This window comes from Sceloporus undulatus, chromosome 1, assembly GCF_019175285.1.
Source record: "Sceloporus undulatus isolate JIND9_A2432 ecotype Alabama chromosome 1, SceUnd_v1.1, whole genome shotgun sequence".
Classification (NCBI taxonomy): Eukaryota; Metazoa; Chordata; class Lepidosauria; order Squamata; family Phrynosomatidae; genus Sceloporus; species Sceloporus undulatus.
The window spans coordinates 376,851,424-376,867,672 of NC_056522.1; the positions used below are offsets into that span (position 1 = coordinate 376,851,424).

The 16,249-nt window shown below is 42.2% G+C and overlaps 1 protein-coding gene across 1 annotated transcript in view; it reads left to right on the plus strand.

Annotated features, from left to right (window-relative positions):
* The window catches only part of LOC121917749 (maestro heat-like repeat-containing protein family member 2B), a 75,528-nt gene that overhangs the window by 18,966 nt on the left and 40,313 nt on the right, over positions 1-16,249 (plus strand). Inside the window, exons 12-18 of the mRNA XM_042443874.1 lie at positions 983-1,121; positions 3,853-3,893; positions 6,161-6,296; positions 7,814-7,860; positions 8,448-8,555; positions 9,842-9,961; positions 15,287-15,412. Of these exons, the coding sequence (XP_042299808.1) occupies positions 983-1,121; positions 3,853-3,893; positions 6,161-6,296; positions 7,814-7,860; positions 8,448-8,555; positions 9,842-9,961; positions 15,287-15,412 (717 nt within the window). The remainder of the gene's footprint in view (positions 1-982; positions 1,122-3,852; positions 3,894-6,160; positions 6,297-7,813; positions 7,861-8,447; positions 8,556-9,841; positions 9,962-15,286; positions 15,413-16,249) is intronic.

Genomic DNA, 16,249 nt, shown 5'->3' on the forward strand with positions numbered 1-16,249 from the left:
TAAATAAATAATAAATAAAACATTTATATCCTGCTTTTTGTAAAAACAATCAAAGCAGCTAATAGCATATAAAATCATACAATAGTTTCATATACACAATATCCCCCCCTTAAAAAAGAATTAAACAATTTGCAATTAAAACTACATAAGACATTAAGTATAAAATCTAATAGTTGTGGGCAGAGTCATAACACAATACATAATGTCCATAGTGTATGGGAGCGTTGGTTGTGTGGTTGTTATATGGCCGAGGACTTTATTCCGGAAAGGCCTGTGGAAGAGGTCCGTCTTAACTGCTTTCTTAAAAGCAGGTGATTTGATGGCTCTCATCCAGCAAGCTATTCCAATCAAAATCAATTTGATCCTCGTTTGTCACCTTACTGCTCATGTTTCCCATTCATGCTTAGTATTCAGAATAACTAAGACACTGGCAATACTAATTTTAGTAATTAGTGATACATCTTTACATTTGAGGATCTTACCTAGTTTCTTTGTATCTACCCTCCTAACTCCTAGCCTTTTTATAATTTCTTGGCTGTTGTCTCCATGGTATCCAAAATCTTTAACTATCTTGTTGTTGTGAGCCTTCAAGTCATTTCTGACTTAAGGCGAACATAAGGCGGGGTTTGCTTGGCAAGATTTGTACAGAGGAGGTTTGTATTGCCTCCCCCTGAGGCTGAGAACATGTGATTTACCAAGGTCATCCAGTAGGTTTAATGGCCAAGCTGGGAATCAAAGCCTGGTCTTGAGAGTTCTAGTTCAAAATTCAAAGCACTACACTATGCTGGATCTCTCTTCACCAACTGTTTTCAAGTTATTTAAAACAGTCATAATTTTTTGCTAGTAATCTGCTCTAATCCTGCATTTACACTTTTCCCTTAACATTCATCCATAGAGTTAGCCCATAATAAATGTATCCTATTTAAATCATGTCCAGTGACATTGCATTAAGTGCTAAACTATGCTTTCCTTTTCTTTGCAGGCTCTTTGGCCAAAGCTGCTTCTCTTTGTGGTGCCAGCACCATACACACCGACTTTGATCCCCCTCTGCAGATGTTTGAAGGAACTGGCCACTATTCGGCAGGATGAATCAATCCTTTTCCTTGGCTCTTGCAAAGGAGGTTTGTTTGTTCCTGAAATCTGCCCCCACATGTTTATCTAATGGTAGTCTGAGCAAGGAAGGCAAGGTGACACAAGCCTTGGGTGCATCTCATTTGGACTACTGTAATGCACTCTTGTGAGGCTGCCTTTGGAAACTCTTAAGAAACTGCAAAGACCCAGACTGCTTACAGAGGCTGGTTATAGAAAACACTTAACTCGCTTATGCAAAGGGATCTTGTAGCACTTTTGAGGCTAACTGTGAGAAAGAAGTTGTAGCAGAAGCTTTTGTAGACTTGGTCTACTTTCGCACAAGGCCAAGTATATGAAGTCTACAGATGACCTGTTCAGTAGATATCAGGGGATTGTCCGCATAGGCAAAAAGGCCCGTATTCCCCTTGACCTTGTATTGTCCTGTTTAGATTATGCAGGCCAAAACACAATTCTGGTCTCAGGATTTGGGGCTGGATCCTGGCAGACTGGACATGGATCTGGTAGATCTGACCAGATCCCAGGGTAGACAACCTTTTCTCCAAGTCAATTGACCCTTTGTTTACCATGGAGTTTCCTGGAAACTCAGCTGCAAATCCTGACTGTTTAAATGGCCTCCCTGTGAAAGTCCATCCCTGTGCTCTAATTGAGAAGCCCTCTTCACTGCATCTGATGTGGAAATGGGCACCTGGCCATATGAATGCAGCCATGTGCTCCATTTGCACATCAGACGTAATGATGTGAGGCTTCACAGTAAGAGCGACAATATAGCAAGGTAAGGAGCATGTGCTGGCAGCAGGTCCCAAGATGGCACAGTGATGGGCTTGTAAACACCCACCCATCCCCACACGAACCTAGGGACCAACCAGGATTATAACCTCTGTTTAAAATCCTCTAACGAAGGAGGCTCCACCACTCTCTGAGGCAGCAGCATCTTCCACTATTGAACAGAATTTACCGTCAGGAGGTACATCATAATGTTCAGGTAGAATCTCTTTTCATGTAGTATGAATCCATTGCTCCAGGTCCTATTCTCTGGAGCAGCAGAAAACAAGCTTGCTTCAGCCTCCCTTCAAATATTTAAACATGGCCATTATATCACCCCTTAACCTTCTCTTCTCCAGGCTAAACGCACCCAGCTCCCTAAGTCACTCATCATAGGGCTTGGTGCTTTCCAGACATTTCACCATTTTGGTCGACCTCCTCTGGACATGCTCCAGCTTCTCAGCATCCTTTTTGAATAGTGGTGCCCAGAACTGAACACAGTATCCAGGTGAGGCCTGACCAAAGCAGAATAGAGTGGTGCTATTATTTCCATCAATCTAGACACTATACTTCTACTGATGCAGCCTAAAATTGCACTGGCTTTTTTTAGTGACCATATCACACTGTTGCTTCATGTTCAACATGTGGTCTACTAACTGCTCTGTATTCAGCAAGACTATGCAGTCTTATTGTAAAACAACATAAATGCCCCCACAGGCCACCTTCTAATCAGAGTGCAAGGAGGGAGAAGAAGAGGTTTTCTTCCCCTTCCCAGCAGTGAGCAAGGTTGCAACAATCAGAACCAGGATGCCTGTCACAAGTCCATGTTGCAACCTCATTCACTGGCAAGAAGGAGGCAGATGAGTCTTGATCTGATGCTGAAGGGACTATCTTTGTTTAATCCTGTTGCTGGCTCTTAAGCTAGGATGGATCAAGCCTAGAGATGCTATCCTGGCCTGGTACCTGCCCCAGTCTGCTCGCCCCCATTACCTTGGCCTTTGTTTCTTCACCGTGGCAGCAGTCTGCATGGTGTCCTTATAGGCTTCCCACCCCATCCACGACAACCATGGGTTGCTGACCTCTGAGGTCAGAATAAGCTGCCCCGTGATGTTTACTAGTGGCTTCCCCTCCCCTTGTGTCACCCAATGTGGTGTCAGGGCCAGGGGATCGTCAAAAGGGCCCGCTTGGCCCTTCTTTGTCCCAGCACCCCAGTCTCTTCATGAGTAGACCAGGAGGCCAGAGCAAAAGGAGGAGGGCCAAGTGTGGCTCTCCTTTGCTCCTGCACCCAGATCTCCTCATGAGGAGGCCAGGACACCAGAACAAATGCAGGGGGCCCAACCAGGTGTCACCCCCCTTCTGGGGTGTCACCCAGTGTGGACCACACCCCATACTTTCTAGTAACACCACTGATGATCATATTCTGGGCACATTCTGACCTCAGAATAGCCCACAACTGTGGCTGATATGAGGGGAAGGGGGGCAGACAGGCACCAGGGTGCAAAAATGGAGGGTTCCAGATTTTAGAGAAAAGCAATGGTGGCAAACCTCCTCTGAAGAAATCTTGTCAAGAAAACCTCATGATAGATTCACTTTAGACTTGTCAGAAAGTGAGAAATAACTTGGAGACACTTCTTGCATAGATTTTTTTTTAAAAAATGCTGTTTGCAGTGCGGAAAGTGCTGTTTTCTCCACAAGACGACCATGTGTGAATTTTGCACAGAATAAGTGTCAAACTGTAAACACTTTGCAAAAATTGCATAGTTTTTGAAGCCTTTCATGCAGTGAGAAAAAATTGCCAAAATTACCCCTTTCAACACAGAAAGTGGTGAGGAATTACATCTCTAAATAATTCTCTGAGAGCTTTCAGAATGGATGCATTCATTATTCTAGAAATGAGCACCGAGCAGATTTGAGAAAGTATATGATGAAACAGAGCACATCCTGTTATTCAAAGTCTGCTGTGATATATTTTCTTGTTCTTGTGGTTCTCTTTTTTAGTGAATCTTCCAAGCGCTCAAGGAGTAGTGGCAAGGCTTCTGGTGAGAAAGGCTTAGAAAAAGCACATTCTTTTTCTTTAGGGGAAAACAAATACATATTGAATCTCCCTTATCTTGAATCACAAAATATTCCAAAAACCAAAAAGCTTTTCATGGGTGGCTGAGAGAGTGACACCTTTACTTTCCGATTTATCAATGTACTTTGATTTATTTCTTTATTTCGTGCACAAAATTATTAAAAATATTGTCTAAAGTTACCTTCATATAAGGTGTATAATGAATTTTATGTTTAAACTTGTGTCCCATCTCCAAGATACCTCTTTATGTACATCTGTGCAGATACAGGTGTTCTGAAATCCAAAAAAATCCAAAATCCAAACCACTTCTGGTCCCAGACGTTTCGGCTAAGGGAAACTCAGCCTGTATTTTAACATCTCCTTGTCTTAACCTTTTGGCTTTGGATATCTGAAGCACAGGGGTACCTCTGTTAAGAAAGTACAGTCCGTCCACCCTTGCCATATGCAGGGGATCCATTCGAGACCCTTCCACATAAGGCAAATTTTGCATATGTTGGAGTCCGGTTTATTTGAGTGGTGGAACGCACATAGCCCTCATGAGACCTGGGAAGGTCTCTCTCTCTCTCTCTCTCTCTCTCTCTCTCACACACACACACACACACACACACACACACAGAGGCCAATGTCCCCCTAATCTATTTTTTTCCTTAAAGGGACCCCATACTAGGGGCTATGGAGACACATTTGGTCAGTTAGGGATTGTGGCAATATGATTAAGGCTGCATCCACACTGTAGAAATAATGCAGTTTGACAATGCTTTAACTGTCATAGCTCCATCCTATGCAATCCAAGGATTTGTAGTTTGTTGTGGCCCCAGAGCTCTCTGACAGAGAAGGCTGAATGCCTCACCAAACTACAATTGCTGGAATTCCATAGCATTGAACTAAGGCAGTTAAAGTGGTGTCAAACTGAATTATTTCTGCAGTGCAGATGCAGCTGAGTGCGGATGCAGCCTAAATCAGTGTTAGAAAAGATCATTATATGGGCCACATGTGGCCACTGGGGGCTCATTTTGTGGCCTTCAAAAGCCCCTGGAGACCTCTGAAGCTCCAGAACAGCCCAAGAAACATGCATAAGACTTAAAAACAGAGTAAATGCCTAAACCACCACAAACAAACAAACAAAACACCAGAAAACAAAACAAAAGCAAACAATGTGAAGTCGAAGGCTTTCATGGCCGGCATCCATAGTTTTTTGTGGGTTTTTCGGGCCGGCATCCATAGTTGGATGGTCACATGGTCATAGCCCGAAAAACCCACAAAAAACTAAAAACAAACAAAATCAATCAGGGCTATTTATTGTGTCACCAGAGTTCTCTGACAGAGAAGTTGAAATATCTCACAAAACTACCAATCCCAGAATTCCATAGCATTGAGCCATGACAGTTAAAGTGGTGCCAGACTGCATTCATTCTACACTGTAGATGCAACTTTGATGATAGAAAATTAGCAAGAATGGGCTTCCTTTAACTGCCAACAGCTCTCCAGATTTTCAGAAGGGCATCTTCCCCATCCCTTGCTAAAAATGCCAAGAAATGAGTCTGGAAGGGACCTCTTGCAAACAAAACAAGATCTCTGCCATCCAATTACAATTGTCCCTCCATATCCATGGATTCTTTCTCCATGGAGTCAACTATCTATGGCTTGGAAAATACAATTCTCAAAAAAAAAATCTTAATTTTGCCGTTTGATATAAGGGACACCATTTACATGGATAGCAAAAAACATGGGACCTTAAGCCTTGTTCTTTTCAATGGGCGCACATGCACGCTTGTGCCCACATGTGCCCATTGAAAAAGCCAGGGCTTGCAGTCTGCAGAAGCTCAGATCAGCGGATGGCAAATCCACATTTGGTGTGGCATGCACTATACTCAAACAAAGGTTTTGGAATTTAATGTGATTTTAAAAGTTATATGTAATGTGACATTTTAATGTCTCATTTAGCTATGTTTTTTGTATTATGCCTGTACTTTTTTGTGATGACCTATGGTCGTGTACAATAAATATGACTGATTGATTGATAATGGGACTTGAGCATCCATAGATTTTGGTATCCGCAAGGGGTCCTGGAAACAAACCCCAGCAGATACCAAGGGCCCACTGTATGTAAGTGTGTGTTGAGGACTGCCGCCTTCCTGAATTTTACCTATTAGCAATCATAGATGAAGGGTGGGGACTGGAGGTTCATTCTTGTGGAGTTCTCCATCTTTGTGCCTCCGATCCTGCCCATAGGTCTTGGCCTCCAATCCCATCCAGAGAGGAAGATGGGCCTTGCAGCTTTTACACTCCTTGCACAGCAACATCCATACAGCCGTCAGGAAGCTGTGGGCCAAACAAGTCCCCTCCCTTTGGGAGTCCTTCCAAGCAGGTAGGTAAGCCACCTCATAGGTATCCACACCAAAAATAAAGCCGTTTGACACCACTTGGCTCCATCCTATGGAATCTTGGTATTTATAGTTTGGTGAGGTATTCAACAGGGTTGTGACTGTGAGCATTTAAATAAAATCAGACTATTATAGTACAGGTTGAATCTTCCTTAATCGGCATTGCAAAATCTGAAATATTCCAAAAACCAAAACATTTTTCATGGGTGGCTGAGATCGTGATGCCTTTGCTTTCTGACAATTCAGTATATACAAACTTTGTTTCATGCACAAAATTCTCTTAAAATAGTATATAAAATTACCTTCATGCTATGTATATAAGGTATGTATGAAACATAAATGAATTTTGTCTTTAAACTTGGGTCTCATCTCCGAGACGTATATGCACTATGTACATATATGCAACTACAGTTATCCCAAGATCCTCACAAAAAATAAATCCAAAATCCAAACCCCTTCTGATCCAAGCTTTTCAGATGAGAGAGACTCAACCTGCATTTTAACATCTCCTTGTCTTGACCTTTTGGCTTTGGTTATCTGGAGTACAGGTATACCTCAGTTAACAAAGCAGATCATTTCTTTAACAGAAAATTTGGTACCAGAGGCAGAAATAATATGGAAAGAGATGGGATAGCTGCCTATGCCACAAAATAGAAAAGCTATTTAACATGTTTCAGCAGACTTTTTATCCAAAACTAACAATATGTACATGTGAAATGAAACAACCAGGTCGCTTAAGCATTGAACAACTAAAGTAAAACATTTTGAACCTTCTGGGAAAGCTTTTCCAAAATGCATCCAGGGCCAAAGTTCTAGATCTGTGTTTAACATTTGCTATTCACTAAAAAGACTTTCAGTGAGACAGATGACAAGGAGGAAAAGGGAAACCTGGGTGCATGAAAATACTTTGTAAAAAGAAACTTCTTTGCCAGAGGCTTTGCTAACCAAAGTATGCTCTGTTAGCTCTGCGTAACAGATCCTGGACCAGCAGACAACTTGTTCCTGTACTTTCTTTCACCCTCTGTGAATTTTTCTGTATGTCCTGGACTGTCTTGACTCTTCTGTAGCTATTTCCACTACTACAATAACCTTCTTTCTGGGCCCTTGGTGCCTGTAGTCATACGGCACAATCTTGGGTTATTTATGGTTATTTGGATGGTTTTTAAAAAGGCTGCATCTGCACTGAAGAAATAATGCTGTTTGATACCATTTTAATTGCCATGGCTGAATGCTATGGAATTCTGGAATTTGTAGGTTTTTGAGATACTCTCTGCCAGAGAGCTGTAGTGTCACAACAGGCTACAAATCCCAGGGTTGCATAGCATTCAGCCATGGCAGTTAAAGTGCTGTCAAACTGTATTATTTCTGCAGTGCAGATGTAGCCAAGTGACAGCACTTGAATTACTTTATTAAAATAGTGTCCCACCCAAGTTCGACAATGCACACAGTTAGTTATGCATCCTAATTCAGGTGGCACTATTATTTTGTTTTTTCATTGCAGAAAGCCCAGAGGTCAGCAGTCCTGAATGGGAGCAGAAGCTGCTGCAAGTAAGTGGTTGTTAACCCTTTTGCCTGGATGTGATGGGGATGGAGTAGCATTGGCAGGATTGGTTGGAAGCAGGAAGAATGCTAAACTAGAGATGCCAAAAGAGATGCATTGTGATGAGTCTTGGGTGTTTTGCAAGCACACCAAGTAATGTGTCTCACAAAGTCACATGGCTGGTGGCAGTTTCTGGTGATTTTCTGCTCACTTTTTCAGAACAAAAGAAGGACAATGGAGGTAGACCAGAAGGCAAAGACTATCAGGGGAAATATTTTGACCAAAATATTGTTCAGCTCCAGCAGAGCATAGAACACTACTTGTGTTCTTATACTGTGCAGGGTATGTGCTGTGGTGACACTCCATTAGCCATTTCAGGAGATTCTACTGGCTATTCTGGGTCACAATGGTGAGGATGAAGCTATGCCTGCCTTCTGGGTCAACTTGTGAACCACCCCTTACTGTGGACAAATGGGAAACTCTTTGAAAAGGGGAGTACTGGATACCTCTTTATGCAAGGATCTACAAAGTACTACCACCAGTGTAACCCAGATTTATACCAGCATAATGCTTGTTGATCTTCTGTCCTCCATAGTTTCTCAGAAGATCCCTGGAAACCATTGACGATAACACTTGGACCCAGAACTTGAGCAGAGAACTGGAAAATCAGATGACCAGCTACTCCGATCAGTCAATTGAAAAGGTTTATTCCACAGTTTTTGGCTAAAGATGCAATCTTATATCCAATTGCAAGACAGTTTGCCACAGAGAACTTACTTCGGTGTAGACATTGATAGGCCTGCATAGTCCAATCCCCTTTTCAAAGCAGGAAGTAAATACTTCCTTAGCAGACTAATGCCCAGACTTGTTGGCTTCATGATCTCATCCATTGCTTTACTAATGTATTGACTTTTCACAATTACAATAGTTTGATACCACTTTTGGCTCCAGAATCCTAGGACTTGTAATTTGGCAGGTACTGTTAGGGAATTCTGCTGTTCTCCTCTGAACTCAGAGGTCCTTGGTACAGAATTTCAATTACTTCTCCAAACTACAAATTCCAGAATCCCATAAGATGGCACCATGGCAATTAAAGTAGTGTCAGACTGCTATAACTGTGATGTTTATCACACAGAGGTTTTTGCAGCTTAGATCCGGGGTGACTCCTGGTTCAACTATGCAAATTCACGTTATAACGTGAATGTTTTTATCACACCTGGTTGCCCTTCGGTTGCCCTTCCAAATCGAGGGGGAATCGAATCCAAGGCAAGTCACGTGGTGTGGGTTCAAACAAAGCAGAGTGAGTGCAAATTGTATTACCACACCGGTGGGATTCAATGATTTGAATTGGCACCCTTGTGCATGCTCAGTGGGGGTCTGAATGCATTGTAACCGTGTACGTTTCTGGGACGAAAAGGGGCGCAAGTTCTTGTTCCCTTTTTCACGTAATTGCGTGATTGCGTGAATATTTGCCTCGAGAATATTTCTGTGTCTTCTTCATCCCCCTTTTTTATTTTCCCTTCTATTTCAGCAATTTCAACACACACATAAATGGATGGATAGATAGATAGATAGATAGATAGATAGATAGATAGATAGATGGATGAGGTGGTGTACCAGAGCAGAAGCAAAGTTGCATTCCACACCAGACCAATTTGGAGTGAAATCGAAGTGAGCTTGAAAGCGAATTCTGTGAATTCACTTTTTTTCTGAATTCATCAGAATAAGGAGTCACTTTGGAATCACTGCAGAAGCGCCATGGAAGGAGCCCCCATAAAAAGGAATCGTGTATGATAACACGTCACATTATCGCGTGAATTTGCATCGTTGGACCTGCAGTCATGTCAGATCAGAGCTGCAAAAAGCTCTGTGTGATAAGGCTCTGTGTCATGGGGATACACTTGAGGTATTCAATTCCATTGCTGAACTGTTCGAATCTTTTTCTTGGTAATGAACTGAAATCTACCATCCTCCTCCTTTTCCTTTCAGAGCTTCCTATACAAAGCTTTAGGAGTTTCACTAGCAAGTTGTGAGGACCTGAACTTTGTTCAAGAGCGGATGCAGCATTTGGTCAAAAGTGCCAATTATATGGAAGCATCAGACAGAGAGGTGAGATGCTTGTTAGCACTGCAAACCATCCTATTGTCCTCTCCAAAACCAAGCTCAGTAGTTACTTTTCCATGGATGAGAACTCCCAGAATCCCCCAGCCAACATGATTGACTGATTGATTGAATACAGCCCATTTGGATTACTGTAACATACTCTGGCTGGCATTTTGTGAATTAGTCCTAAATAGACTATACCCACTCAATCAAGTGTTGAATAAATAATAATAATAAACCTTTATTTTTATCCCACTTTTCTGTGAGGAGACAATCAAAGCGGCTCACAACACATTAAAATATCCACATTCAACATTGTCCCAAATCCCCCCCCCCAAAAACAGGAATGCCGAATCAACTTTTAGGTAAATGTAATTGATTCAACAGATCTACTGTAATCAGGACTAAAACAGTTTAGGCCTTTCTGTGTGGGTGCCTTTGGAAATGCCAGAAGATGCACATGATATAACTAGATGGATGGCAGAGAACGATGTCTGCACTGTAGAATTACAGCAGTTTATGGCACCACTTTAACTGTCAAGGATCCATCCTGTGGAATCATGGGATTTGTAATTTGGTAAGGTATTCAACCTAGTCTGTCAGAGAGTTCCAAACTACATATCCCAGGATTCTATAAGATAGAGTCATGGCAGTTAAAGTGGTGTCAAACTGCTTTATTTCTACAGTGTGAATACATCCTGGAGCTAGTTATAGGGAATATATGAATCCCTTGTTGCATTAGCTCACCTGACTATCAGTTTGTTTCCAGGAAGAATCCAAAGCACTGGTTATGACCTACAAAACCTTATATGGCTCAGTTCTACACTACTTGAAGGACTGTATCTCCCTGTAGGGTTTCACTCAGTCTCACCACCAACACAGACATATATGTAGATCAGACTAGAGAAGGAGTTTTTGGTGGCTGCTCCCAGACCATGGGTTTCCCTTCCATTGGAGGCACAGTTGCCACCCTCTCTGCTTTCTCGTTGCCAGCAGGCAAAGATCTCTTCATTGACAAAGGTCTGCAGCTTTTAACTGGTTGTGGAGGAAGAGCTTTTCTTCCTGCGCACTGTGCAGTCTTTTGACAGTGCCTTAAACATAATTTAAAAGTGTTTTTAATTTACTTTTAATTGTGCTTTTGTTTATTTCATATTGATGTAGTAGTTTGAGCATTGGACTATGACTCTGGAGACCAGGGTTTGAATCCTGGCTTGGCCATGAAAACCACTGGATGACCTTGGGCAAGTCACACTCTCTCAGCCTCAGAGGATGGCAATCCCAAACACACTTGTAAAGAAACGTGCCAAGAAAACTCTGTGATAGGTTCACCTTAGAATCACCATAAGTTGGAACAACTTGAAGGCACACAACAACAACAAATACAGTGGACTCTTCCTGTCAATGACCTTGCAAGCCATGGATTTGACCACTCTTGTTTCAGCATACCCCATATTATTCAATGGCAGTGCACACATGCAGACATGCTGATGCATCTGTGTGCATGTTGCCATCATTTAATAATATGCAGTGTGACTGTCCATGGTTCTTGCCATTGGCAGGGAAGGGATGGAAGTAAACACCCATAGATAGGGAGGATCTGCTGCACTTTTGTACTGTTTGTACTGGTATCAAGAAACACCAAGGACTACAATTCCTATCTGGGCTGTGAGAAAATTAGGAACATGTACTAGTCAGTGACATTAGGATTTTGAGTGGATTTATTGGTTTGTCTGAAATGATTGTATTCTGTAACTTACACTTTCTGTTTGTGGCTGTAGGATAAGTTGGTCCTGCATGTAGTGATATCCTATTGCTCTAGAACTCCTCTAGTTAGAATATAGATAGTTCTTTCCTAAATTGTTAAGGGAAAGTATCTGTGAAATCCCCCAGAAAAGTCCTGATGTGTTGCTGGGGGGGATAATTCATCAGGTGGTGGCAGCAGCAAGGTTTATTTTAGATAAAAAGATGGTCTCAAGGGGTCCCATCCAGCTCATCAGGAGTGGAGGGGGACCTAGGTTCAGAGAAGTACCTTCACATGGTGGCAGAAACCATGACATGTTTTAACCTGTACAGGAAGCCACCTTGGATTCGCTGTTGAGAGAAAGGAAGGGTATAAAGTCAACAGATAAAATAACTGGAGAAACTACCCCTGAAAAGTCTCACACATGGGTCAAGATAGAGGCCAAGGGTGGGCAACTGTGTAGTGTCTAGGGCCCAATTTTCTGCTTCTGGGAGAATCACAAGCTGCCAAAAATGTAAATAAAACCCCCAACAAACCAACAATTCCTGGAAGAGATCAGACGTCCAGTTCTAGTTTCCAAAAACCATTGCTGCTCTTAATGTTGAATGGTGTGTGGTGTGTGCGTGTGTTTGCAATCTATTTAAAACAGAGCAACTATAAAAAGGGTTTTTTTTCCTTCCTATTGCCCATCCCTAGTGGGCTGCACTTTTCCATTTCAGTGCCCTGGAAGTTATGTAACGTCACTTCTGGTTGCCATTTCAGCCAGTTTTCAGGTGACTTTATTGAATGGGTTGGGTTAGAGGAGGTAAACCACTATATCTGTGGCCAGTTGTGCTTGTTTGGAGGGCAAAACATCACCCCAGATTTAGCACAATCAGGATCTGAGGAGTTGGGGTGTCTTCTGAGGTCAGGAGTTTAGTGGCATTGGCGGCCACCAGAGTAGCCTTGGTGGGGCCACATGCAGACCCAGCATAAACTTTGCCCATGTCATTGTAGACTAGTATGGCACCCAGATGGTTGGCATTACAAGCGACCAGTACATTTCTGTCTCTGGGTTTGGTACTGACAAAACCTACAGGCTGTTAGAGTTACCAGTGCCTCTGGTAACAAGGTTATACTGGATCGCTTTGAGTTTGTGAATACCGAGGACGTGGACAAGCTCCTTGACTGTGTAAGAAGGATGACCTGCCCCCTTGACCCTTACCCATCCTGGTTGACCATTCAGGGAGGGGATGTAATAACAACTTCACTACTCCATATAATTCATTCATCCCTCCGGATGTTTCTCGTAGATGTTTCTAAGAAACATCTACATTTTAACCTATTCTGAAGAAACCCTCTCTTGACCCCCTACAAATGAGTAATTACAGACTGGTCTCCTTACTACCTTTTTTTGGGCAAGGTGATTGAGAGGGAAGTCGCCTTCCAACTCCAAACAGTCTTGGATGAGGAACCAAAAATATTTCTGTTAGGTATGTTGGATGATGACCTTGAAGCAAAACATGGGAAAATTATATTTTATTTGTTAAGCGCCGCAAGATTTATCATTGCAAAAAAATGGAAAGGTAATGAGGAATTCACAGTTCAAGAATGGCTTCTAAAACTTTATGAGATCATGGAATTAGACAAACTGACATGTCTATTAAAAGATAAGGATCTCCGAAAATATAGATTAGAATGGCAGTTAGTAATTAATTACTTAAAAATTGAGAAAGGAACTAATGGAGTAATTGCTTTTGAAGAATGAAATCTGTTCATTAGTCAATAATTAACATGAAATTGAGACTAAAGGGTGAAAGAAGAATCCAGGATTATAGACATGGTATGAGAACGTATAAGAAAGACAAGAGTAAGAATATGTAACAATAATAGGAAAGATAGGAAATGAAGTTTAATCAAGGAAAGAGGGAAGTCATAAGGGTCATCTAGTCCAGAGTATCTGGAAATGATTAATAATCGCTGTAAGGGAAAGGAAGCGTGTTGGTTTTTATGTTATCCATATTTGTTGGTTATGTTAGGTGTTGGGTTGGGCAATAGTTTATTGTATTATGTTTGTTAATGTGTATATATATGTGTGATTTTAATAAAAAATAATTTAAAAAAAAAAAAAACAAACAGTCTTGGATGAAGCCGATTATCTAGACCCATTTCAAACTGGCTTCAGGGCGGGGTTCGGAGTCGAGACTGCCATGGTCGCCTTAGTCGATGATCTCCATCTGAGCATCGACAGGGGAAGTGTGACCCTGTTGATGCTCTTGGACATCTCAGCGCCTTCAATACCATCGACCATGGTATCCTTCTGGAACGCCTGAGAGAGTTAGGTATGGGGGGCACTGCACTCCAGTGGTTCCGGTCCTACCTCTCGGGAAGATTCCAGATGGTGAGGCTGGAGGACTGTTGCTTTTGTAAGAGAGAGCTGACATCTGGTGTCGCTCAGGGCGCCATCCTGTCCCCCATGCTATTTAATATTTACATGAAGCCGCTGAGAGAGATCATCCAGAGACATGGAGCACGGTGTTACCAGTACGCTGATGACACCCAGATCTATCTCTCTATGTCCCCGACTGATTCAGTGACTAAGAATGGCACCTCTCCTCTGGATTCCGGCCTGAAGTCAGTAATGGGATGGATGAGAGAAAACAAACTCAAGCTGAATCCAGAGAAAACAGAGGTACTTGTGATAGGTACCCCAGATCCAGACAGAGGAATTTGTCATCCGGTCCTGGATGGGGGTCATACTTCCCCTAAAAGACAAAGTTTGCAGTTTGGGAGTACTCCTAGATTCATCCTTACAGTTATCATCTCAGGTGGATGCAATGGCCAGGAGTGCTTGGTACCAGCTTCAGCTGATACGCCAGCTGCGCCCCTGTCTGGACCGAAAGGACGTTGAAACAGTAGTACACGCACTGGTAACCTCTCGCTTGGATTTCTGTAATGCGCTCTACTTGGGGCTAGCTTTGTACCAGGTTCGGAAGCTTCAACTAGTTCAAAATGCTGCAGCCAGATTAGTCACTGGGACCACAAGGGTGGACCATATAACTCCAGTATTAAGAGCTCTTCACTGGCTGCCCATTAGCTTCCGGGCTCAGGCCCGAGTTACTTGAGGGAACGCCTCTCCTTACATAATCCGCCCCACACTCTCAGAACAACAGGCAAATACTTACTTGAATATCCTAGGGTGAGATTGTCTGTTACTCACCAACGAGCATTTACAGCTATAGCTCCTACCTACTGGAATAAACTCCCTGAAGAGATTCGTCTCAGTCCCTCTTTTGATATCTTCAAGAAAGCATTGAAAACTCATCTGTTCCGCTTGGCATACCCTTCTGACCCTTTATAGAGAAAGTTATCCTCCTATCCCCCTATCCTCTAATGTGAAGTGTATTAAGTTGTTCAATTTGTGATTCTGGGATTTTAAACTGCTTTTATATGATGTTTTAATCAAATGTATTTCTGACTGTATTTTATATTGTAAATTGTTGTGATGTACATCTGTCTTTGAACTTGTAAACCGCTTTGATCTCCCAGGAAAAGCGGTATAGAAATAAAGATTTTATTATTTATTATTATTATTTCTCCTCACATTGTAGAAAGTCATCCAGATCCTTTCCTTTTCTGCCAAGAGCCACTTTGACCTGACTCTGGACACACTGCATGAGTTTGGAGCTGGAATGGATCTGAAAATTCAGGTGTCTGATATCATCAGTCGCTATAAGGTAAATGAGCTCATAGGACTAAGCTGGTGCACATCTTCTCAACAGTAAGTTACACTGAGTCCAATGGGGATTTAGTCCTAGATAAGTGTGTCTGAATACCATAAAGGCACCAGATCCCGTTTGATTTTGGAAACTAAGTAGTGCCAGCCCTGGTTAGTACATGGATGGGAGACAGCAAACAGATGCATTTCGGAGGAAGGAAGTGATGAGACTAGCTATGGGTAATTCCTTGCCTAAGAAAACCTCATGAAATCCATGGGCTTGCCATAGGTTGACAGGGGATTTGAAGGCTCATATAACACAAGTATGTCTAGTGCAGCTATTGTTTCCTCTTTCATGTTCCACATAACAGACAGATTGAAGGCTTCTCCTTTCAGTCTTTTTATCTCCTTCAGGAGTCAGTTTGACACTCACCAAGAGAAGGGACAAAGTCTATGGTGAGGACTGATGAGCAATTTTCTATGAAGGTCTCTGAGTTTTTGCAAAATTTATGAAGCCTTCATTCATCCCAAATACGGAAGAGCGAACTGGTGCAGAAATGCTTTGAATCTGTGATGCTTTTAGAAATGTATGGTGATTTTGGAGAGGAGAAATAATTAAAATAATTATTTTAACAATTCTTGAAACCACTCAAGATACTCAAGTAACAAGAAGTGAGTAATTAAGGGATGATTCAGAGGCTGCTGCCACACTGAGAATGAAGCAAGAAAGGGATAGAAGCCATTAAGGAGAAAGCTACTAATTAGCTCCCAGTTGCTTTGAAAGGCTGCAATGGCACATTGGCATTCCACTTGGAGAAGCTGGGAGCTATAATTCCAGTTCAGGGATTGTGTGCAG